Source organism: Aquarana catesbeiana, linkage group LG03 (genome assembly GCF_042186555.1).
Source record: "Aquarana catesbeiana isolate 2022-GZ linkage group LG03, ASM4218655v1, whole genome shotgun sequence".
In the NCBI taxonomy this organism is placed as follows: domain Eukaryota; kingdom Metazoa; phylum Chordata; class Amphibia; order Anura; family Ranidae; genus Aquarana; species Aquarana catesbeiana.
In genome coordinates, this window is record NC_133326.1 from 56,277,660 (window position 1) to 56,301,532 (window position 23,873).

Below are 23,873 nucleotides of genomic sequence, written 5' to 3' on the forward strand. Positions count from 1 at the left end.
TTCTGATTGATCAGCCCTATTTATCATATGAGCTAGGTCAGAAGCTTTATTGGGCTTAGGCTGCTGTGACAGCAGAAGGGAGAGCACACTACGCATGTGCAGATTTCTGGACAAGGGAGAATATACTACACATATGTGGACAAACCATGCAACGGCTCTAAGGGGGTTATTTACAAAAGGCAAATCCACTTTGCACTGCAAGTGCACTTGTAAGTGCACCTGGAAGTGCAGTCGCTGTAGATCTGAGGGGGACATGCAAGGAAAATAAAAAACAGCATTTTAGCTTTATATGATTGGATGATAAAATCAGCAGAGCTTCCCCTCATTTCAGATCTTACCTTCAAATTCACAGCAACTGCACTTCCAAGTGCACTGCCAGTGCACTTACAAGTGCACTGGCAGTGCACTTGTAGTGCAGAGTGGATTTGCCTTTAGTAAATCAACCCCTATGTCTGTTCTTTTGTTCATGGGGGCTTGCTCAACGCGCCATCTTTCCTACCATATACTAGACATGTGCGCCGTCAATAAATTTGTTTTGTTTTGTTCCGTTTCGTATTAGCCGTTAATTCGTATTTCGTAATTCGTGTCCGAAATTCAATTTGGATTCGTTCGAAATACGAATTTTCGTTTCGTTAACTTTTCGTAACAATTACGAACGTTCGTTATGATGTATTTAAAAAGCAAAAAATACCTTTCTTAATATGACAGTCGTCGACTCATTATGCTCATTATGAGGGGCTCCCACCATCCCTGTGCTGTGCTGACTTCCTGGGTTTTTAACTTCATCATAACGAATAATCGTAATTATTATGACAAAATTGAAACAATATTAATGAACATTCTTATTTTGTCCAATTCTGAATTTCCCATCGACTACCAGTACCAGTCTCCCACTCCCATGTTAAAAAAGGTAATTTTCCCAACCCTCACTAAGCAGAAGAAAACCTCTGATTGGTCAACAAAACACCAGTCACGTTTCTATTGTAATGGAATTTGGATCCGAAATTCATCAACGAAATCTCGTATTTCATATACATTTCAGAAGCATAGAAATTCGTATTTCGGATGCTTCCGAATTAACAAATTTTTGGAAATTCGTACGAATTTTCGATTCGTACGAAATGAACCGCACATGTCCATAGTTGCCAACTGTCCCGGATTTCCCGGGCCATTCCCAGGACTTGGACGCCATTCCCGACTTTGTGGTGTCCCGGTAAATGTCCCGAGAAATCCGGTTCTTCACGATTTTCGCCGCCGCTAGAGGTCCGCGGTCGGTGGAGACATTGTCTCCGCCGGCCGCCATTTTAACAAAGATCAGGAAGACGGCTGGGGGGGGCTAGACGGAGCTCCTGCGTCGCCGCCCATCCTCCGCCCCGCTCCGCCTCGCCCCGCCTACCCCCCGCCCCGCTGCCATTCTGTTATGTAAAGGGGCGGGGGTTCTAGCCATGCGGCCGGCGGACACCTCTGAGGTGGGGGGGCGCAACGCTCTGGGAATCTGATGTAAGAGGGGCTCCACTGGGGACACCTGATGCAAGGGGGGCTCCACTGGGGACACCTGATGTGAGGGGGGGCTCCACCGGGGACACCTGATGTGAGGGGGTGCTCCACTGGGGACACCTGATGTGAGGGGGGCTCCACTGGGGACACCTAATGTGAGGGGGGCTCCTAATGTGAGGGGGGGCTCCACTGGGGACACCTGATGTGAGGGGGGCTCCGCTGGGGACACCTGATGTGAGGGGGAGATCCGCTGGGGACTCCTGATGTGAGGGGGGGGCTCCCCTGGGGACTCCTGATGTGAGGGGGGGCTCCACTGGGGACACCTGATGTGAGGGGGGGCTCCGCCGGGGACTCCTGATGTGAGGGGGGGCTCTGCCGGGGGCACCTGATGTGAGGGGGAGCTCCGCTGGGGACACCTGATGTGAGGGGGGCTCCGCCGGGGACTCCTGATGTGGGGGGGCTCCGCCGGGGACTCTTGATGTGAGGGGGAGCTCCACCGGGGACTCCTGATGTGAGGGGGAGCTCCGCCGGGGACTCCTGATGTGAGGGGGGGCTCTGCTGGGGACACCTAATGTGAGGGGGGCTCTGCCGGGGACTCCTGGTGTGAGGGGGGGCTCCGCCGGGGACTCCTGGTGTGAGGGGGGGCCCGCCGTGGACTCCTGGTGTGAGGGGGCTCCGCCGGGGACTCCTGGTGTTAGGGGGGCCCTGCCGGGGACTCCTGGTGTGAGGGGGGCTCCGCCGGGGACTCCTGGTGTGAGGGGGGGCTGCACCGGGGACTCCTGGTGTGAGGGGGGGCTTCTCCGGGGACTCCTGGTGTGAGGGGGGGCTCCGCCGGGGACTCCTGGTGTGAGGGGGGGGCTCCGCTGGGGACTCCTGGTGTGAGGGAGGGCTCCGTTGGGGACATCTGATGTAAGGGGGGCTCCGCTGGGGGCACCTGATGCAAGGACGGACTCTGTTGGGACATCTGACGCAAGGACGGACGGCTGGTGGCAGGCGACGTGGCTAGTGACACGCTCAGGGATCCCACTGATTCTGCTTTTTGATGAGTTGAATGATTTCATTTTATATTACAATGTAATAATAGAAATAATGAACTTCAATCATCCTGACACCATAACAACCATGGTGCAGGGATGATTGAAGTGCTAACACCAGGTGTTTGGAGTATCTTTATCTGCTGATTGTTAAACTTTCTAGAATACACATATTTTTATTGTGTAGGATCTGGGGCTGCTGTCCCGTCATTTCCCTCTCCCCCTTTCCTTCTCCCCCTTTCCCCCTCTCCCCTTTTCCCTCTCCATCATTCATCTCAGACTCTAACCACACCCTCTTGAGCCACGCCCATTTAAGCCACGCCCACTATGTCGCATAAACTACGCCCATTTTTCGCCACAACGCGCTTCGCACGCCGCACTTGTATATTTTCCCTAAGCCACACCTACAAACGAATACCCCACCCCCTAATTATTGTACGGCTCCGCCTACAGCCACAAAAGTGTCCCACATTTTTTTTTTTACAATGTTGGCAACTGTGCATGTCTAGCATATACAGGATGATGCCTATCACTCAGGACACTCCTTGCAAAAGCCGCAGTTGGCCTACAGGTATATCATTTAAAGAAACCTCATTTTCTCTACACTGCATCATGATTTGCAAAAACGGGGGGCACTTAACTGCACTGCAAAATTACCCAGAAAGGGGAACTATCTGTCCCATTAGTGAAATCTCCCTAATGGGACACAGATGGCAAATAAAAAACTGACAGCAATTATAACCCTCCCTTACTCTATCCAAAATGAAAATAAAAGTTTTGCCTTAAGTTCTACTTTTTTCTTTTTCTACAATTTTTTTGAGACATTTATTGTTTCGTGTTTTAATTTTTCTCTGCTAAGGCAAAATACAAACGGAGCTTATAACACTATATAAGGCACTTATTTCAACAGTAAATGCTTATTTAGATGTGTGGTTGGAATGGGTGGTAAAAACACACAGTTGAGCCACGTGTGCAAAAGCAGCAGATGGAGAAGTTTACACACTGTGGTCACGATGCTTTGCTTTGCATCCTCTGCAGAATTTATCCCCGCTATCGCTATCGGCAGGCAGTACCGCAGTCAAACACGGCCAATTTAAATGAATGGGGATGCGCCACAACAGCCTGTGGTGCGGTAGTACGGCATTTTACAAGGGTTAATACAGGTGGTGAAGAGGCGACATATCGCTTCCTCACCGCCTGTCAAACACAATTTAGCCGCATATGTAAACTTAGCCTACAAGTCACTGAAATATAATCTAGAATCTTGCTCCTTTTACAAAGATTCTTCTACCTGTGAAAGTCTGATGGGCTGAAATACACTGTAGTTGGACGCTGTACAGAGTGGTACTCGCGTTTAGAGAATTAATAAGTGATCAGTGCAACTTAATATTATAAATATAGGTGATTTAGCACTGTGCAATAATCTGTGCAAAAATTGCTAAAAAAAAGTGACTGTGCAAAAAAAACGCTAAAGATGCTGTGCAAAATTGCTAGGTGCAAATATGAGCTTGTGCTCAAATAAAACAATGCCAATGAACGCGCATACTATAAATATATGTAGATGATTTAGCACTGTGTGATAATCTGTGCAAAAATTGCTAAAAAATGCGACTGTGCAAAAAAAAAAATGCTAAAGATGCTGTGCAAAATTGCTAAGTGCAAATATGAGCTTGTGTTCAAATAAATCAATACCAATGAACGCTCATGGCGCTGTGCAAAATACAAATATGAATCTGTGCACATAAGATGATTTATCACACTGTTGACACAACAAATAGTGCTGCAATAGTTCATGAAGTGAAGATAAATACAGTCTATGATAAAACAAAGTGCAGACAGTGCTTCAATAAGTGCTCTTCAATAAAATTGCTGGTGTGTCACTCTTCGTGTGTATCACTCAGTGTTCACTAGACTGTTACCTCCATATGGATAGTGAAAAGCAGTGGAGATGGGTGTAGCTGGAGACCTTTCCAAGATGTTGTGATGGTAGATGGCCCTCTCCAGGTATTGTATATTAGATGGTGGCTCCAGCTTAGTCCAGACGGACGTTCATTCCCAACGGATATGTACAAGGGATAAAGAAGAATCTCCCATAGTGTAGAATGTATAAACTGATTGATTTATTTGAAAGCCAAGTGGAAACTTACAACAGAGTAGTGAAAAAACAGCTCATTATTTCTATTATTACATGTAATATAAAATGAAATCATTCAACTCACCATAATGCAGAATCAGTGGGAACCCTGACCTTACATCTGGTGTCCCCAGCAGCAGAGCCCCTCCTCACATCCATGTCCCCAGCAGCGGAGCCCTCCTTACATCTGGTGTCCCCAGCAGCGGAGCCCCTCCTTACATCAGTGTCCCCAGCAGCGGAGCCCCTCCTTACATCAGTGTCCCCAGCAGCGGAGCCCCTCCTTACATCTAGTGTCTCCAGCAGAGGAGCCCCTCCTTACATCTGGTGTCCCCGGCAGCAGAGCTGCTCCTTACATCAGCAGTGCAGCGAAGCCCTCCTTCATGTGTCTGTTCCCAGCAGCGGCAGCTACAGTTCCTTGCTTTCTCGTGTGCGTAGTGGAGAGGAGAGGGGCCTCAGATCGATCTGTGCAGCCAATAGGCTTCAGTGTACAAGAGAATTGTCTACTTGTACACTAAAGAGAGAAGCCAATTGGCTGCCCCTCCCCTCTCCACTGAACACACTGGAAAGAGACATTGCAGGCGCCATTGTTTCGTAGCCCGCCGGCCGTTTTTGCCTAAAACATTCCCGATTTCCCGGGACAAAGGCATAATCCCAGTAATTTAATTGGGACGAGCTCCGATCGGGACGAGGGTCCCAAAATCGGGATTGTCCCGGGAAAATCAGGACTGTTGGCAAGTATGGTGTATGTTACAAAAACTACACACAATATCAACCCAGACCAGAGGCGTAGCTTGAAGCTTATGGGCCCTGATGCAAAAGTTGACCTGGGGCCCTCCAATACCAACTGCCGCTTCCTCCTGCACGTTCACACAAGGTAGGGGCAGGCATACCACACTCAGAGGGCCCGTACTGGGCCCCTCCTGGGGTGGGTGGGTACTGGATGGAGGCAGTGAGCTGAGTACTGTGGTGGGCGGGGGGGGGGGGGGGCTAAGCAGAGAATGCACCTCTGGAGGAAAGAACTTGCCTTATCACCCCGTGTAGGTGAAACCAGCCCGGGCCTTCTGAGTTTACTGGATTATCTACACAGTGTCACAATGTATAACCTAATGTAACATGGATACCGCACGGAGCATGGGCAGGGCCGCCATTGTGACCCCTCAAGCTCTGCCTAAGATCCAGACATATTTAGAAAATGTACACCAGAACCATCTTCCGTATGCTTATTGAGTGTCCATATTTAGACATACAGAATGTTATCTTGGTTAACACTGTTTGCTTTCATCATGTACACTATAAAGTTTGTCAAGCTGCAAGCGCTTCTCCAATTAACTTCCAGTTCTTTCAACTGTTCTCCAAACAAATCTCGTTCCCAAGCCACATTAATGTAGAGTGTAGCACTCTCTACCTAGGTAGGTACTAGAGGTTAGGAATTTTGTAGTGCAGGTAAATTTAGGCAGGCCTAGCTGGTAGCTAGACCTGTTTGTTTTAATCTGTGTGGGCTGGGAGTAGCTCTTGCTTCTAGAGGATTCTAGAAGAAGAGAAGGGGAAGAGAGGTGGAGTTGTTTAGGGTGTCCCAGGGAGCCCTAACCAATCTCCAGCTTTGATTGGCAGGGGGCAAGCCTCCTTGAAATACCTGGGGTCAGTCCAGCTGGGGACGAGTTGTCAGGTGGAAGAACTGAGGATAGAGTATTAGGCTGTCGGGGGCCTTTAAGGGAGCTCCCCAGTCTGGGGGGGTAACCTTGGGCCTGGAACTCGGGTGCAGGACGGGTCCCTTCAAGAACTCATGTAGGATCTGAACAGGAGGCACAGAGAGGAGTCAGAGAGGACAGCAGGAGATAGTTCTGTTTGGCAAGTCTTCAGGAGGGAACCACCGGTTTTCAGCCAGGAGGGCTGGTAAGTGACATGTGCTATCAGGAGGACTAGAGAGGCATGTCAGAGAGGACTGAGAGGAAACGGTGAGAGCTGGGTGTGGAGCCAGTGAGGGTTGCAATGTCACGGGCAGTGAAGACTGGCAGCTGCAGCCAGGAGGGGTGGCAGGGTTCTGAAGAGGGCTTACTGGGAGCAGTAGTCCACCTAGAACAGCTAGCACTCAAGACTTCCTATTTCTGCTACATTAAAGGGGCCTGCAGTTCCTGCCTTCAAGTGGCAGTTACTAAGGCTTGGCTGAGTCAGTGTCCGGCCTAAACATGTGCTAGCTGTGCCTGAGAAGTAAGAGATGTGCTGGAGAGAGACAGAGATAGTTACCGTCTGCAAGCAAGAGATGTGTTGGAGGAGAATGTAGTAGCAAAGTGTATATATAGCTGTCCCAATTGATTGCTATACAATCGTTCAATTTTTTGTTCCACGGGGCATCCCATAAATTCCCTTACCCATCCAAGTTCTATTCCCTCAATAAAACAACAAAACAAACATCTGGACTGTTCATTGTCTCTAAGCTGATTGGAAAGTGAATGCCAGGCTGGCAGGGTGGCAGGTGGACCACATCACTTAGCAGCCCCTACGGGGGTAAAGCTACACGATTGAAAAATTATACAGTAGCATATCTAAAGTGTTCTTTTTTACCTGGATGGTTGCTTTGTATTCATTACTGAGAAATGCAATGCAATTTTACCACTTGCACTGCTCAGAACTAATGTGGAGTGTGTAGGTCACTATGGCTGGTTATATTAATTTAGAGAATGTGAAATGGTCCAACTGCTATGTTTATTGATTTTTATATTAAATATTACAATTCTAAACATTTGAACAAATTAATTCATTCAAGGGAGAGGCATTTAAGTCCACACTGGCTTTTGATTTTTTCTTGGTTAACTTTCCACCACTTTTGATGTATTTGTCCTTAGTATGAATGACCTGGATGTACTGGTCGGTGCTGCTGTTTTGCTGGTCACTGCTGGATGCGTTAGACATTGAGTCCGATTCTGTAAGGCAAGGTTCAAGTTTGTGCTTTGACTTGACTTTCCGGTGGCGTTCCACAAACTGTTCATCAAGGTCAAAGTTTTTCAGATTTATTTTTTTGCGATGATGTGGCTTTTCTGAGTCAATCTGAAAGCCTCCTTCCCAGGATTTATATTGCATGCGAGCTAGATCTCGCCCAGATATCATTTGACCATCATTACGGTCTCCAATGTAAAACCGAGGATTATGACGGAGATCCGATAGTGAGCGAGGGCGGTTAGATCTGCGGATTAAATCCCTGTGAATTTCGTCTTCTTCTTCCTCACTCAGGTGCGGTGAGTGCGAGCGACGTGGTGGTTGAACAACATACTTTCTGACATTTCTTGGATATAATTCTACTATATCACCAGACTCTTCCATTCGGAAATGTCTTGGCAGCCGTGATGTGGAACGAAGGAGTTTTTTACGAGATTCATGTTCATTAACTACATAATATCTTGCGTGTGGTCGATGAGGGAGAATGCTTGGTGTACTGGTCCCATGGCATTCAGGTGTAATATGTCTCAGGCCTTTCCTGAACAGTGGCTCTGATACGGCATCCTCACCTTGTTTCTTTGTCCCTGCTGTATGATAGTTCTTGGTTCTGCAGGCATCATTGGAGCTTCCTTGCTTTATACTGGGAGGTCTGAAAATGAAAACATATTAAAGTGATTGTAAAGGATAGTTTTTATATTTTTTTAAATAACAAACATGTCATACTTACCTCCACTGTGCAGTTCGTTTTGCACAGAGAGGCCCCGAACATCATCTTCTGGGGTCCCCCTGTTGCTCTCGCAGCTCCTCCCGCATCAGATAATCCCCCAGGAGAAGCTCTCTCTCGAGGGGGTTACCTTCCGGGCGCTCTCCTGAGTCCAGCATTTGCGTCCACAGACACGAATGCTGGACTCGGCCCCGCCCCCCCGGCGCCCGCATCATTGGATTTGATTGACAGCAACGGGAACCAATTGCTGCGCTGTTATCAATCTATCCAATCAAGAGCCGGGACTCTGTGGAGAGAGGGAGAGCGCATCCCCGCCGAAGAGATCAAGGGGCTCAGGTAAGTAAAACGGGGGGCTGGGGGTCCGGTGACTGCCAGGTGTTTTTTCATAGGATGCATTAAGGTAAAAAAAACACGTAGGTTTACAACCCCTTTAAAGTGGTTGGAAACCCACAAAAAAAAAAAACCTGCAAGACAAAGCCATAATGAGCTAGTATGCATAGCAGGTTTAGGAGATATCCATGGTAGCTACAGATAAGCCTTATTATAGGCTTACCTGTATTGAAAAGGGGTCGGTAAGGGTTTACAACATCTTTAATGCATCCATGTTAACATTGCATTGCAGCTAAATAATGAGATATTAAAAATACAATAATCATACACTCTAAACCAGCCTTTCTCAACCTTCTTTCACCAGAGGAACCCTTGCAATAATTTTCAGGTCTCAGGAAACCCTTGCTAAAATCAATTCATTGGTGGTCTGTGGGAAATATTCCCTCATACATTTGGGACCAAAGGGAAGAGTACCCTCCCCCCATACAGGAAGCTAAAAAGATCTTTAGACCCAAGGTCATTGGTGCCATGCAGCTGGCTCTGCCAAAACTATGCAAGCACCATCTAATCTAATGGGAGATCAACCAGCCACTGCTCAAGGAACCCCTAGCAACCTCTAAAGGAACCCTGGGGAACTGTGGAAACAGAAACTGTCCCACACAAATAATAGCAGATATTGGTGGAATATATTGTAGAAGACCAGGTAGCAACTAAGGCACTCTAAATTCCTCAAAAAGTAAAAAAAAGGCTATAGAAGTAATTAAAAAAAACATCTAAAGTTAAAACTTGAAAAAAAAATGCATAGGATGTATTAAGGTGAAAAAACACGAGCCTTTACAACCCCTTTAAAAAACTTTGAGCCTTTAGAACCACTTTAAGTAGTAACTTTAACAAAGATATGTCACAATAAAAAATAAAAAAAAGGTATTATAAAAAGCTGAACTCCAGGCAGATATTAAAACAGGCCTTGCCCCTTGAAAATTATTCCCCATATGCTTGTTTACCCGGGATAAACATATTTACAAGCATGTCCTATGCCGCCATCCTTGTTTTCTTTATCATCAGGAGCCTGTTGTCTCTTCCTGGTTCTTGTAACCGACCCCCTGATCACCCGGTTCCAGATCTCACCCATGCACAGATGGAGATCTGCTGCCACGTCTTTCACATCATATGCTGCCATAGTGTCGGTAGGTCTCTGCCCTCAGTGTCCTGGGAAACATTTCATTTCCATCTGCGCTTGTACAAGATCTGGCGCTATGTCTTTCACACCACAAAGTACCATAGTGTCAGGAGAACACATAAGAATTTGGCACCTACGGCCCTGCAGCTTTCTCAGATGCATGATATGTATCCTAGAAAACTGGGGGGGGTGTAGAAGGGCCACATCACTGCAGCTAGGTGAGGAAAAGGTAGTGAATATTAGATAAAATCTTCAGGTTATCCATAACCATTGTAACCAATGTCCAAATGGCCCCAGAGGTGGCCTCAATCACCAAGCATCTCACCACTTGGGCCTAAAATTTAACTTTTATTTAAAAATGTAGGTAGAAACATAGAAAAATGATGGCAGAAAAAGACAGAGTAGTCCATCGAGTCCTCCCATTTTATTTTTTTGGGGTTTTTTTCTTTTTTTTTTTCGTTAACTTTGTTGTCTGACTATAGATTTATGTTTATCCCAAGCATGTTTGAAGCCATTTACTGTTGAATGTCTCACTACCTCTGTTGGTAGCTTATTCCAATCATCAACTACCCTTTCAGTAAAATAATACATAAAAATAAGTTTTAATATTAGTTTCATAACTTTTAAAACCAACGTGACTTGATGTTTCACCATCAAACAAGATACTTTGTCAGGGGTGATTAAGGTAAAAATTTTTTTTTAGAAATCAATATTAATCGATTGCATAGTGTTGAAATAACCTTACAACAAATTGGACATACCTGTTTGAAACATGCTCTGCCCTTTGCGGTTTCACCCTAGACCCAGAAGGGCTTGGACTAACATTTGGAGGATGTGGCACAACCACGCGAGGAGCTGATTGGGAGATAGTTTGTATCTGGCTGCGCTTGCTGCCTGGGGATTCAAAGTTCACCACGCTTCCATTCTTCCGGGGAGTGGATGAATGCACAGAAGACTCTTGGCTGATGATGTCACTCTCTGGATCCCGCTTTTTTTCGGGTACTTCCTTATGCAGGAATCGGGCTGTAGCACACATGTAATTATATAACACATCCTATTTATGCATTCTGATTATATAGACATAAAACATTTTATTACTGATGGTTCTATAACTAATCTGGATATTATTGTATATTTTTGTTTTAATTTTGGAATCTCAATAAAATTTTTTTTATAAAATTAAAAAAAAAAACTGTGAACCCGTCTTGACATTTATTTTAGCAATTTAAATAATTCATACTGAGAGTATGATGAAGATTTAACCAGCCGTTGTTTTTTTTTATTACATTATTACTAGTTATTTATTACTAGTTGTATCCCATTTTTTAAAGCCATTTTATCTTTTGTAGATGCCCATGATTTCCAAACTTCTGCCAAATTTAGGAAAAAAAAAAAAAACTTGGTTTCAACTTTTGTTGAACAAATGCTTTTTATTTTTTATCAGTTAAATAATAAAACAACTTTTTTTTCTGTAAAGCTCAGTGTACAGCTGAGGACCAACTTAACCACTGCAGCCCCGGAAGATTTTACCCCCTTCCTGACCAGAGCACTTTTTGCGATTCGGCACTATGTCGCTTTAACTGACAATTGCGCGGTCGTGCGACGTTGTACCCAAAAAAAATTGACGTCCTTTTTTCCCACAAATAGAGCTTTCTTCTGGTGGTATTTGATCGCCTCTGCGGTTTTTATTTTTTGCTATAAACAAAAAAAGAGCGACAATTTTGAAAAAAAAACTCAATATTTTGTACTTTTTGCTATAAATATCCCCCAAAAATATACAAAAAAACATTTTTTTCCCTCAGTTTAGGCCGATCGTATTCTTCTACATATTTTTGGTAAAAAAAAAAATCGCAATAAGCGTATAGTGATTGGCTTGTGCAAAAGTTATAGCGTCTACAAAATAGGGGATAGTTTTATGGCTTTTTTTATTATGAATTTTTTTTAATTGTATTGGCGGCGATCTGAGATTTTTATTGGGACTGCGACATTATGGAGGACACATCGGACAATTTTGACACATTTTTGGGACCATTGTCATTTTTACAGCGATCAGTGCTAAAAAATAGCATTGATTACTGTAAAAATGTCACTGGCAGTGAAGGGGTTAAGTGTGTCCTGTGTCCCCCTAGCAGGGGAGAAGACAGATCGCTGTTCATACTCTGTATGAACAGACGATTTGTCTGTTCTCCTCTCAGAGAACCAGAAACTGTGTGTTTACACACACAGATCCCGGTTCTTGGTGTGCCCCGAGTGATGGGAGCACGGCGGTGATCGCAGCGGCTCCGTGGGCGAGCAGGGGGCACACGCACCCCCTAGTGGCCGTCTATGCGGTGATCGCAGCGGCTCCGTGGGCGAGCAGGGGGCACACGCACCCCCAAGTGGCCGTCTATGTTACCGACGTAACATGACGGCGATTCGCACAGCCGAGCCATGTTGCCGCAGTACAACTGCGGCGGCTGCTCGGCATGCGGTTAAAGGAGTTGTAAAGTCAGAAGGTTTTTTATCTTAATGCATTCTATGCATTAAGATAAAAAACCTTCTGTTTGAGGTAGCCCCCCTAATTACCTACCTGATCCCCTTCTCTCTCCAGCGATGTCCATGATCCCCTCAGCCATCCAGTTCACTCCTCCTGATTAGTTGAGACAGAGCATCGGCGCCATTGGCTCCCGAGGCTGTCAATCAAAGTGAGTCAGCCAATCAGGATAGAAAGGGGACGAGATCAGGTCGGGACTCCGTGTCTGAATGGATACACGGAGCTCTGACTCGGCAGTAGCAGGAGCCAACAGCTCCCGATGCTGTCTCAGCCAATGAGAGACCAATGAGAGACCTGGGAGAAGCTCAGCTCTGCACATCGCTGGATCTAGAGCAATGGTTCTCAACCCTCCTAGTGTCGTGACCCCTTGATAAAATTTCCCAAGTTGTGGAGACCCCTAACAGTAAAATTATTTTCGTAGCGTGGGTTGTCAGCACCCAAGGCAAGACAAGTAATTTGCGGCCCTAACCCATGGACATTTAGCGCTCCCTGAGTCCCTTCCACTCGTACAGTATTAAAACCCCTTATGGTACCACTCTTTCTCTTTGTTCTCCTTTCTTTTCCTTTTATCCCTCTCTATCCTAATTTCTTGTTTTTTTCCCCCACCCCTCTCTCTAGCCAACTTTCTTGTTCTTTCTCTTATTTTTTCTGTCCCGTATTCTTTGTTCCTCCCCCTCTTTCCTCTCCCTTCCATGTATTCTCTATTTTTATTACTTCTCTTACTTCTTGGTGGGGGGAATGGGATCAGTGGCAGTGCTGGGGGGAAGTTCTGATCAGCCAACTTAGGTGCTCTTGATCAGGGTCATCTGCTGATCTGAGAACTGTAGTGAGGACTTTTAATGGCAACTATAATCCCAGGTAGTGTTACTCACTGTGTCTCCAACTTTGTGGTGTCTCATAGCAGTGACACCTATGCCAAAATCAGAAGATCGGGTCTCCTCCAGCCCCTCCCACTTCACATTCCTCACCAGTCAGCTGACCTCTAGTCTCTGCCCCCCAGTCATGTTGTGAACTGAATGGGGGGATGCGAAGAGGCTGAGTGGACTCCAGGAACAGCCCAGCTGGGCAGCCGCAAAAAGGCTGGGAGAGTGGTGCGGACTTCAGGAACAGCCCAGGATTCGGTGACCCCTGGCAAATCGTCATTCGACCCCCGAGGTTGAGAACCACTGATATAGAGGGAGCTCCACTAAGTATTAGGAGTGGAGGGGTTGGGCACTGCACACAGAAGGTTTTTTTAACTTTATGCATATAAAGCATGAAGGTAAAAAACCTTGAGCCTTTAAAACCATTTTAATAGGTTTGGAAGAAGCCTGCCTTGTACATATCCGGAGGGTAACTGACAGTCTAAATGTTGGGGTTGATTTACTTAAGCACCAAGACTGTTAATTTGCAAAGTGAATGTTGATTTAGCTTGGTAAATAAGGTGAAGCTTGCATCACGTTTACTACTCAATCATGTTCGAAAGAAATAAAAAAACAAACAAAAAAAAACTGACTTTTTGATTTCTCATGATTGGCTAATGGAATTGAACATATCTTCAGCTTATTCACTAAGCTAAGTGAACAGTATATTGGGTTGATTTACTATAAATGGAGAGTGCTAAATCTGGTGCAGCTGTGGTAGCCAATCAGCTTCTAACCTCAGCTTGTTCAAATAAGCTTTGACAAAAGAAACCCCAACAACCTGGAAGCTGATTGGCTCCTATGCAGCACTGCACCAGATTTTGCACTCTTCAGTTTTAGTAAATCAAGTCAACCCTGTATATTTCTATGGTCATCCTCTTTTGTGAACACCAGCCTAATTAAATCTAAGAACATCTACAACAAGGTTTTGTAGCCGTGTAAAACTACAATCCAAGGCTGTCTGGAATTAAGAATAATTCTGAAATCCATTCAAGCAAAAAAGTTACACCATTGTGAAAGATTTAAACAATCTCTATTTTTGAGAACAACAGCCTAGATCCAACATGATTTAGTTACTTCTTTGATTTAAAAATGTTGCTGACCTATTTATTTCTCTTCCTGATACATTAAATATTTCAAAACAATTTTTACAAAGCCTTAATAAGATACTTATGTTGTAGCGACTTGCAGAAAGTTTATGTTGCTGCATTACTAAAGTTTGCCACCAAGTGGCGATATAACACCTTTTTCTTTATCCATAATTTTAACTTGCATAAAACACGTTATGATCATTTACCATTTGCAATGCACAACTTCTATATTTCCATCATTTATATACTGCATATTATTAAAAAAAGGCCTCATACATATTTATGTGGCATGCCAATTTTGACAGCTTTTATTGATTTAAAATGTAATTTATAAAAGATCACAAAACTTACCCACAGCCATTTGAAAGACCTTTTTTTTGTCTTCCATTCTTTCCTGAAAAATTAAACACACCCGGAATATGATAATCTGTTCAATGAAAAATCAGTGTTCTCCTGAGTATTTACTTACAGTCTGGATCTGTGCTCTCAGCTGATTATTGGTGAATTTTAGGGATCTTGCAATGCTCTGAAGGTAATAGATTAACATACTATAAAAAGATGAAAACATTATTGGTACATAATTAGGTAGAGAAAAGGTAATGCAAGCTGGTATATTGATTAGATCATCTACCTTTAAATGTTTTCTTTTAAAGTGTAAGTGGCATATTTATAAAGCAGTAAATCTTACATTTACCCAACATTCGCTACAGATGAATCTGCCTGGTACATGTGATTTAAATGAGTGCCTGTTTTACCAACAGTGAGTCTTTAGTGAAAGTCAAATTAACTAATTTATAAATATGCCCCTAAGTGTACTTAGGCATCAATACCCCAAATCCACTAGTCAACCACTTGCCCACTGGGCACCACTACATCCTTCCTAACCAGGCCAATTTTCAGCTTTCAGCGCTCTCACATTTTGAATGACAATTACTCAGTCATGCAACATTGTACACATCTGACATTTTTGTCCTTTTTTTCACACAAATAGAGCTTTCTTTTGGTGGTATTTAATTACCACTGGGTTTTTTATTTTTTGCGATATAAATGAAAAAAGACAGAAAATTTTGTAAAAAAAATAATTTTTCTTTGTTTCTGTTATAAAATTTAGCAAATTATTATTTTTTCTTCATAAAGTTTGCCCAAAATTTATACTGCTACATATCTTTGGTAAAAATAACTAAAATCGGTGTATATTATTTGGTCTTTGTGGAAGTTATAAAGTCTACAAGCTATGGTGCCAATCTCTGATAATTGATCACAGCTAATGTACTAAATGATATTAACAAGCCTTGTGAGCCACAGAAGGGTTAATGCCTTAAAACAAATCCTAAGTGCAGGTCAGCTGCAAACACTAATCACGTTTCATAGTCGTGTAGTAGTTGAAAAAATATATAAATGTGTCTGCGCTGAAAAATCCAAAAAGTGCTCCGTGCAAAAATGAATAAATCAAATAAATATATACTGAATACCAAATAATCAAAGTTAATTGACTCTTAGTGCTTAATCCACATGACCCCCAAAAGTGCAATGTGCAAAATTATTCCAAAATATATCCAAAATCTGAGTGTCAAGATAGAAATGAAAGAATAAAAAATGTAAAAAATATACATAACCATTCCTTATAAAAAGTCCTTATAGTCCATAAAATATAAAGTGCTCAAAAAAGTGTGTAGGGAGCACCAACAGGTGTTCTAGGGACATAAATTAGACATTTAATTTCTAGACTACCTCTTACAATTTTGGAGCACCAGGACAATGGAAACGCCCAAAAAATGACCCCATTTTGGAAAGCAAACACCCCAACACATAATCTAGGAGGCATAATGAGTCTTTTGAATATGTAATTTTTTTCCACAAGTTTTTGGAAAATGTGGAAAGAAAATGGAAACGCATTTTTTTTTACACAAAGTTGTCAATTCATAAGATACTTCTAACACATAGCATGCACATAGTAAAAATGACACACAAAATACATTCTGATACTCCTCCTAAGTATGGCGATACCACATGCGTGAGACTTTTACACAGCCTGGCCACATACAAAGGCCCAACATGCAGGGATCACCATCAGGTGTTCTGGGGACATAAATTAAATTCTAATTTCTTAAATACCTATTACATTTTAGTGAGGCACTATAGGGCACTGATGAGCACTGTAGTGGCACTGATGGGGACTGTAGTGGCACGGATGAGCACTTATGTGGCATGGATGAGGCATGGATGAGCACTGGTGTGGCATGAATGAGGCACAGATGATCACTTCTAAGGCATGTATGAGACACGGATGAACACTGATGTGGCATGGATGAGGCATGGATAAGCACTGATGTGCCACAGATGAGGCATGGATGAGCACTGTTGTGGCATGGATGAGCACTGATGTGGCATGGATGACCACTGATGTGGCACAGATGAGCACTGAAGTGGAATGGATGAGGCACGAATGAGCACTAATGAGGCACGGATGAGCACTGATGTGGCACAGATGGACTTTACCGGCACTTGCTAAAAAATATATATATATTTACGTAATAAGTGTTTTTGTCCTTCTTCAGGGATGTGGCAAAAAAGAGCAATTTTTTGCTACATCCCTGAAGAAGGACAAAAACACTGTTTATTCCAAAACGCGTTGGGTGTGAGAAAGAGCCCTTGCATAACTTACTGTCTGTGAAGAATACCATACTTTTTGATTATGTAATTATGTGATATGCTTAGTTGAATCTATGAAATATTATGTTTTTAAGCCATGTTGTGTTTAAATAAAAAATCTTTTTATTCCTTATACTCTGTTATATACACTTATTACGTAAATATATATATATTTTTTAGCAAGTGCCGGTAAATCTATTTAGGGGAATTTCCTTATTCTATATATATTTGCACCTGGATGTGGCACAGCCTCTTTTCACCTAGGGAAGCAAATCACCCCATACTGATGTGGCACAGATGAGCAAAGATGTGGCATGGATGTGGCACGGATGAGCATTGATGTGGCATGGATGAGGCACGGATGAGCACAGATGAGCACTGATGTGGCATGGATAAGCACTGATGCGGAATGGATGTGGCACGGATGAGCACTGATGTGGCACAGAGAAGCACTGATGTGGCATGGATGAGCTCTGATGTGGCATGGATGAGGCATGGATGAGCAGTGATGTGGCATGGATGAGCACTGATGTGGCATGGATGAAGCATGGATTAGCACTGATGTGGCATGAATGAGCACTGATGTGGCACAAATAAACACTGGTGTGGCATGGATGAGCACTGAGGTGGCATGGATGTGGCATGAATGAGCACTGATGTGGCATAGATGAGGCATGGATGGGCACAGATGAGACATGGATGTGGCACAGATGAGCACTGATAAAGCACGGATGAGCACTGATGTGGCATGGATGAGGCATGGATGGGCACGGATGAGCACTGATGTGGCACAGATGTGACATGAATGAGGCACAAATGAGGTATGGATTAGCATTGGATGGAGCGATCATGTGGTAAAGGGCCACTGACATTTGCCCTTTACCCCGATCCGTGATGCGGACCCGGCGATCACGGACACTTCTGGGTGTGTTCCCCTCGGGGGCGCATGGGAAGTGCGAGTTTGGAAGGACATCATAGCATACCCTCCCAGAACTAGAAGACTGCGCTGTAGCCATCATTAGGCTATGTCCTGGTCGGCAAGTGGTTAAAGCAGAACTCCACTAATATTTTTTTTGCATACGTCCACCTTAGATCAATGTAAGTATTTATATCTGATATCTGGAGGGCAGTTGGTGAAGCTGTAAATCACTAGTAGTCTGCTCTACATACAAATCATACTCTGATTGGACAAGGTAGAGATCATGGTGTCAACACCCCTCCTCTCCAATTAGAGAACATTTTGTATTCATTGAAATAAATACCAGGCATTCTGTGAATGGCAGAGAAGTCAAAGTGTTCTCTAATTGGACAAGATGGAGAGGTAGGGCAGTGATGTCACACTCTCCACCTTGTCCAATTAAAGAGCACTTTGCATTCATTAAAAAATTAAAACCTTTCTTTAAATAGCACCAGTGCTGAGTGGCTGACCTTCTGTATTCAGAATGCAGCAGGGCAGCCACTCAGCCCGGCTGCAAGAAAGGGGCATTGGCCAGGTTTGGTATTTACATAACTTCACTGGTCCAAGCTGGGATTGCTATGTCACACCTATCCTGGGAGGCAGTGTGTTGCATCGCAAGATTCAGCGCATGTGCAGATTGCCAGAACTGTGAGATGCATCTGCACATGTGTAGGGGACTTCTGTGCATACACACAAATATCACAGGCCACTATAGTGCCCATATAATGTACCAGAAACTAGGGTATTTGTGCACATACGCAGCGATTTCCCATGCATGCACAGATGCTCTGCCACTCTCTTCCAGGTCTCAAATACACTATGTTACCAAAAGTATCGGGACGCCTCCCTTTACACACACATGAACTTTAATGGCATCCCAGTCTTAGTCCGTAGGGTTCAATATTGAGGTCAGGACTCTGTGCAATCCAGTCCAGTTCCTCCACCCAAAGCTCACTCATCCAATGAATATAGATTTATAATAGACACCAGGTTACAGTGTTCGACTAAATATTTATTCACTAAGCTCAGCAAATTGTTATTTTGGGCCCCTTTTGATTGCTGACTCTATTTGAACAACATTTCTAGAGGAGGACTGTGTTATTAATTTTGACGCTGTTATTTAATTGGGCAAGTCACGCAGATTAATGCTCATATGTTTCTGCCGTGGTACCGATGAACTGTATGCAACCAAGTGTTATTGTATTGTTTGTTTAAAAAATCTGAAATAAGAACAATTTAAAAAAAAAAAAAAAAAAAAAAGCTCACTCATCCGTGTCTTTATGGACCTTGCTTTGTGCACTGGTGCGCAGTCATCTTGGAACAGGAAGGGGCCATCCCCAAACTGTTCACACAAGGTTAGGAGCATAAAATTGTCCAAAATATCTTGCTATGCCTTAAGATTTCCCTTCACTGCAACTAAGGGGACAGGCCCAACCCCTGAAAAACAACCCCACACCATAATCCCCCCTCCACCAAATGATTTGGACCAGTGCACAAAGCAAGGTCCATAAAGACATGGATGAGTGAGTTTTGGCGTAGAGGAACTTGACTGATCTGCACAGAGTCCTAACCTCAACCCGATAGAACACCTTTGGGATGAATTAGAGCGGAGACTGCGAGCCAGGCCTTCTCGTCCCCATCAGTGCCTGACCTCCCAAATGCACTTCTGGAAGAATGGTCAAACATTCCTATAGACACACTCCTAAACCTTGTGGACAGTCTTACCAGAAGAGTTGAAGCTGTTCCAGCTACAAAGGGTGGGCCAACTCAATATTGAACCCTACGGACTAAGACTGGGATGCCTGATTTTTTCAGAAAAGGGGTGGGGGTGGGGAACTGATGTGGTGGTGAAGTTCCGCTTCCCGTTCACCCACAGCCTATAAATGGCAGACAAGAAAAAGCGTCAATGTGATTTAATTTACCTGTACATCAGCCCACATCGGTGGCTCCTGCGTGGCTCACAGAGTGCGCACCCAGAAACTGGTGATTGGTGTGTCTTGTACCATGTAATTGCTGTGTAAATTCATTGAAAAGTAAACATTGGTTCTCTCTACTCTCACACAGATTAGCTGTGAGAGCAGAAAGAACTGATGCTGCAGCCTGTGAGTGTACGGCAGCCTGTCACAGTGCATGTACCATCACATGCTGCAGTGTCAGCCTGCCCCAGTGTCCCTGGTCATTGCCCCCAGCATAATACAAATAAAGAGTGAAGCCAGCCCCTGTCATCTGTCCCAGTGTCACCAGTGCTCATAGTAACACCGCCATACACCATACCAACGTCCTGATCACTGCCATACGCCATATTACCGCCCTGATCACCACTATTCACCAAACTAGCACCCTGATCACCTCCATACACCATACCAGCATCCTGATCACCACCACGTCATACCAGTGTCCTGATCACCACCATATGCCATACCAGCGTCCTGATCACCTCCATACAGCATACGAGCATCCTGACCCATCGCCATATGCCATACCAGCGTCCTGATCACCGCCATACACCATACCAGCATCCTGATCATCGCCATATGCCATACCAGTGTTATGATCACCTCCATACCCCATTCCAGCATCCTGATCACCACAATACCCCATACCAGCGTCCTGATCACCTCCATACACCATACCAGCATCCTGATCACCACCACATCATACCAGTGTTCTGATCACCGCCATATGCCATACCAGCGTCCTGATCACCGCAATACCCCATACCAGCGTCCTGATCATCACCATACCAGCATCCCCAATCACTGCCATATGCCATACCAGTGTTATGATCACCTCCATACACCATACCAGCATCCTGATCACCACCACATCATACCAGTGTTCTGATCACCGCCATATGCCATGCCAGCAACCTGATCACCACCACATCATAACAGCATGCTGATCACCGCCATATGCCATACCAGCGTCCTGATCACTGCCATACGCCATACCATAGTTTGTAGAATTCATAACTTTCCCACAGACTAAATAATATACACTGTTTTGGGTTATTTTTACAAAAAAAAATGTAGCAGGATACATTTTGGCCTAATTTTTTGAAGAACGATTATTTATTTAACAAAACTAAGGAAAAAGTGTTTTTTTTTTTAATTTTCAATATATTTTTTTATATAGCAAAAAATAAAAAAACCCAGTGTTGTTTAAATACCACCAAAACAAAACTCTATGTGCCTCAAAAAAATTATAAAAATGTATTCTGGGTACAGTGTTGCATGCCTGAGTAATTGGCATTCAAAGTGTGACAGTGCTGAAAGCTGAAAATGTACCTGGACTGGAAGGGGTGTTCAGACTTGAAGTGGTTAAAGATATCATCTTGGGTTAAACTAGAGGATGATGTAGATATTGTAGTTAGGACAATTCTTGGTCACACTGCTAGCATCAAAAAATATTTAAAGATGTTTTATCAGATTTCCCTGATATTGTTTTAGCTTGTGCTTATCTACAAATAGTGTGTTTTGTCTTTGTTGGGGCACTTTCATGCTTGAATGGAACTGAATGCATTGGTTTTCAGTCATCTTAAATTTAATAAAATACACATTTCTTTATAGGTACACCCAAGGAGTGAGAATCACTTACAAGAGAAGAAGTAAGGCCGGAACGACCACCACTGGACTGCTGACATAGCTCATCACCTTGTTGAACCAAGCAGGAAAGTCAGTTTCAATGGTCTCAGCAATGATGTCATAAATTTTCTCTTGTCCACTGTTAAGAAAATTGGCATTTAATTATGTTAAACTAATAACAAATCTTTGTTACCACTGGACCACGCAGTTTTCCCCACCAGGGAGTATAGGTTCCTTAGTGCCCTGTCTCCTATCTCCAATGTCCTTACCCCCCCCCCCCTTTCCGCAGTCTTCCCACCTTGTCCCTTAATTTTTTTGATGGTCCAGAATGTTTCTGCAAGGAACCCAATCTTTGGTGAAATCTGTTTGTTTAGATATTGGTTGAGCTGAACATATTACTACTTTCTATGACTCCCTAGAACATTGTTTCTCAACTCGGATGCCATTTGCAGCACGCAAGCATCGATCTGACCCAGTTTGCTCTGGATCAGCGTCATGACTTGACATGGTGTGAGTGGGCCGGCTGACAACAATATAACAACCAATGATGCTCCACACAGGAAGCATGGTGTAATTCATTGCTATGGTGTTGGTGGCTAGCCCATCTGCATCATGGCAACACATGCCACTGATCCAGGACAGGCATCATGCAGGGCCACACATTCAGGAGGGGATGGAAGTTCACCTCCGGCAGACCTGCTGCACAGCCAGGCCTCTGCTGCACTGCATGAGCCAAAAGGTAGGGCTGTGGATGGATGCTGTGGATGTGAAGAGGGGACTAGGGAGGGCCTGAGATGGAGGGACTGTGTGATTAGGGGTCTCTTTGATGGAGAGACTGTGAGATTTAGGGTCCCTGTGATAGGGGGACAGTGTAATTTGGGGGCACCGTGATAGGAGTGCACTGCGATGAGGAGGCTCTGATGTGATGAGAGTGCTCTGTGCTGGAGGACTCTGTGCTGGGGGAGCTGGGTGATTTGGGGGCTTTGAGATGGGGGAGCAGTATGATGAGGGGGATCTGATGTGATGAGAATACTCTGTGGTGGCGGATTCAGTGGTGATGGGGGGGGCATTAATATGATGGGGGGACTCTGTCATGGGGGTACTTTGATGTGATGAGGGCTCCTATGTATAGAGGAGACTCTTAAGTGAAGAGGGGCTTCTGATGTGAAGTTAAATTCATCAAGGATGTTTTATGCTTTATCCCAGGTTCAGGTTTTACCTGGCTAAGCAAAATTGACATTTGTAGTTTGAAGTTTCCTCTTATTTCCTGTTGTGTCCCGAGACAGGAAATCAAGAGAAATTTAACTAACAAGATGCAGAAAGCAAAAAAAATAACTTGACAGGAGATTTATTCATTCCTTACTGCAGCCAAAAAAAAATTTTAAACATTTTGAAGAAAGAAAGTAAAAATTTTGAATACATTTTATTAGAATGTTGAGATGATGTGTTCCATCTAAACATGTCTCACCTAAATGGTCCACAGTTTTTGGATGGCTTATATCTTACTATAGCAAAAACTGTTGGCAGCATGCACAGGAAAAGCATGAACAGCAGCATAGCCAAGTAGAAGTTGTTAGACCTGTAACAAAAAAAAACAGACAAAAGTGAAAGTCATGTGGATAGCTTGTCAGCATCCAACATAATGCAAGGTAGGTCACTTTACCCCCATTTAACTAAACAAGCTTATAAAAGGCTGAACTGTCATGGGCAGTGTAGAAACTATAATAGTGGCTTAGGGTGCAGGTTCATGATGGTTCCCAAGAGTAAACAACTCCCATGAACACGTCATTTAAGAATTATACGTATAGGCAGGAGTAGAAGGAGTTAAATGACTTTGTGTATTATTGGTATGCCTTGAGTCCCCCCTACCTTAGTAGTTCAGCCCTCTCCATGCTCCATGCTGCTCTGATGTACAGTATGGTAGGTAGAGTTGGAGGTGGGTGGCCAGATGGGATAAAATGACTACAGGAGAAACATGATGTAGCTGTGTTCTGGACTCTACATGTGTTTCCCTTCATGGGCCCTTTAAGTGAGTGAAGAAAAATACTTTATTTCAGGCTCCCCCAACTTGGATACTAATGTTTTGAACTGTATAGTAATGCATGCCATTATTTGGAAACTAAAGTTACTTTCAATTAATTTTGCTTGTTGGGCTGGCACAGTCAGTGAGGAACTAACGGGAGAAGGGAGGAGGGTCAGCCAAGTCGGGATGGGAAAAGTGGTTGCCTGGTGAGGGAAGGTCCTGATGGTGGGGTGGTCCAGAGGGTCTGTGAAGCACCGCTTAAGTGACTGGGCTACTGTAATACAGTCCTCAGCTGTG

The 23,873-nt window shown here is 44.0% G+C and overlaps 1 protein-coding gene across 1 annotated transcript in view; it reads right to left on the reverse strand.

Moving 5' to 3' along the window:
- Nucleotides 1-4,671: 4,671 nt before the first annotated feature.
- Nucleotides 4,672-23,873, reverse strand: part of TMC3 (transmembrane channel like 3) — a 98,302-nt gene continuing 79,100 nt past the window's right edge. The window contains exons 17-22 of the mRNA XM_073618571.1: nt 23,022-23,132; nt 21,567-21,692; nt 14,829-14,907; nt 14,711-14,753; nt 10,595-10,856; nt 4,672-8,248 (exon numbers count right to left, since the gene is read on the reverse strand). Of these exons, the coding sequence (XP_073474672.1) occupies nt 7,399-8,248; nt 10,595-10,856; nt 14,711-14,753; nt 14,829-14,907; nt 21,567-21,692; nt 23,022-23,132 (1,471 nt within the window). The 3' untranslated portion in view covers nt 4,672-7,398. The remainder of the gene's footprint in view (nt 8,249-10,594; nt 10,857-14,710; nt 14,754-14,828; nt 14,908-21,566; nt 21,693-23,021; nt 23,133-23,873) is intronic.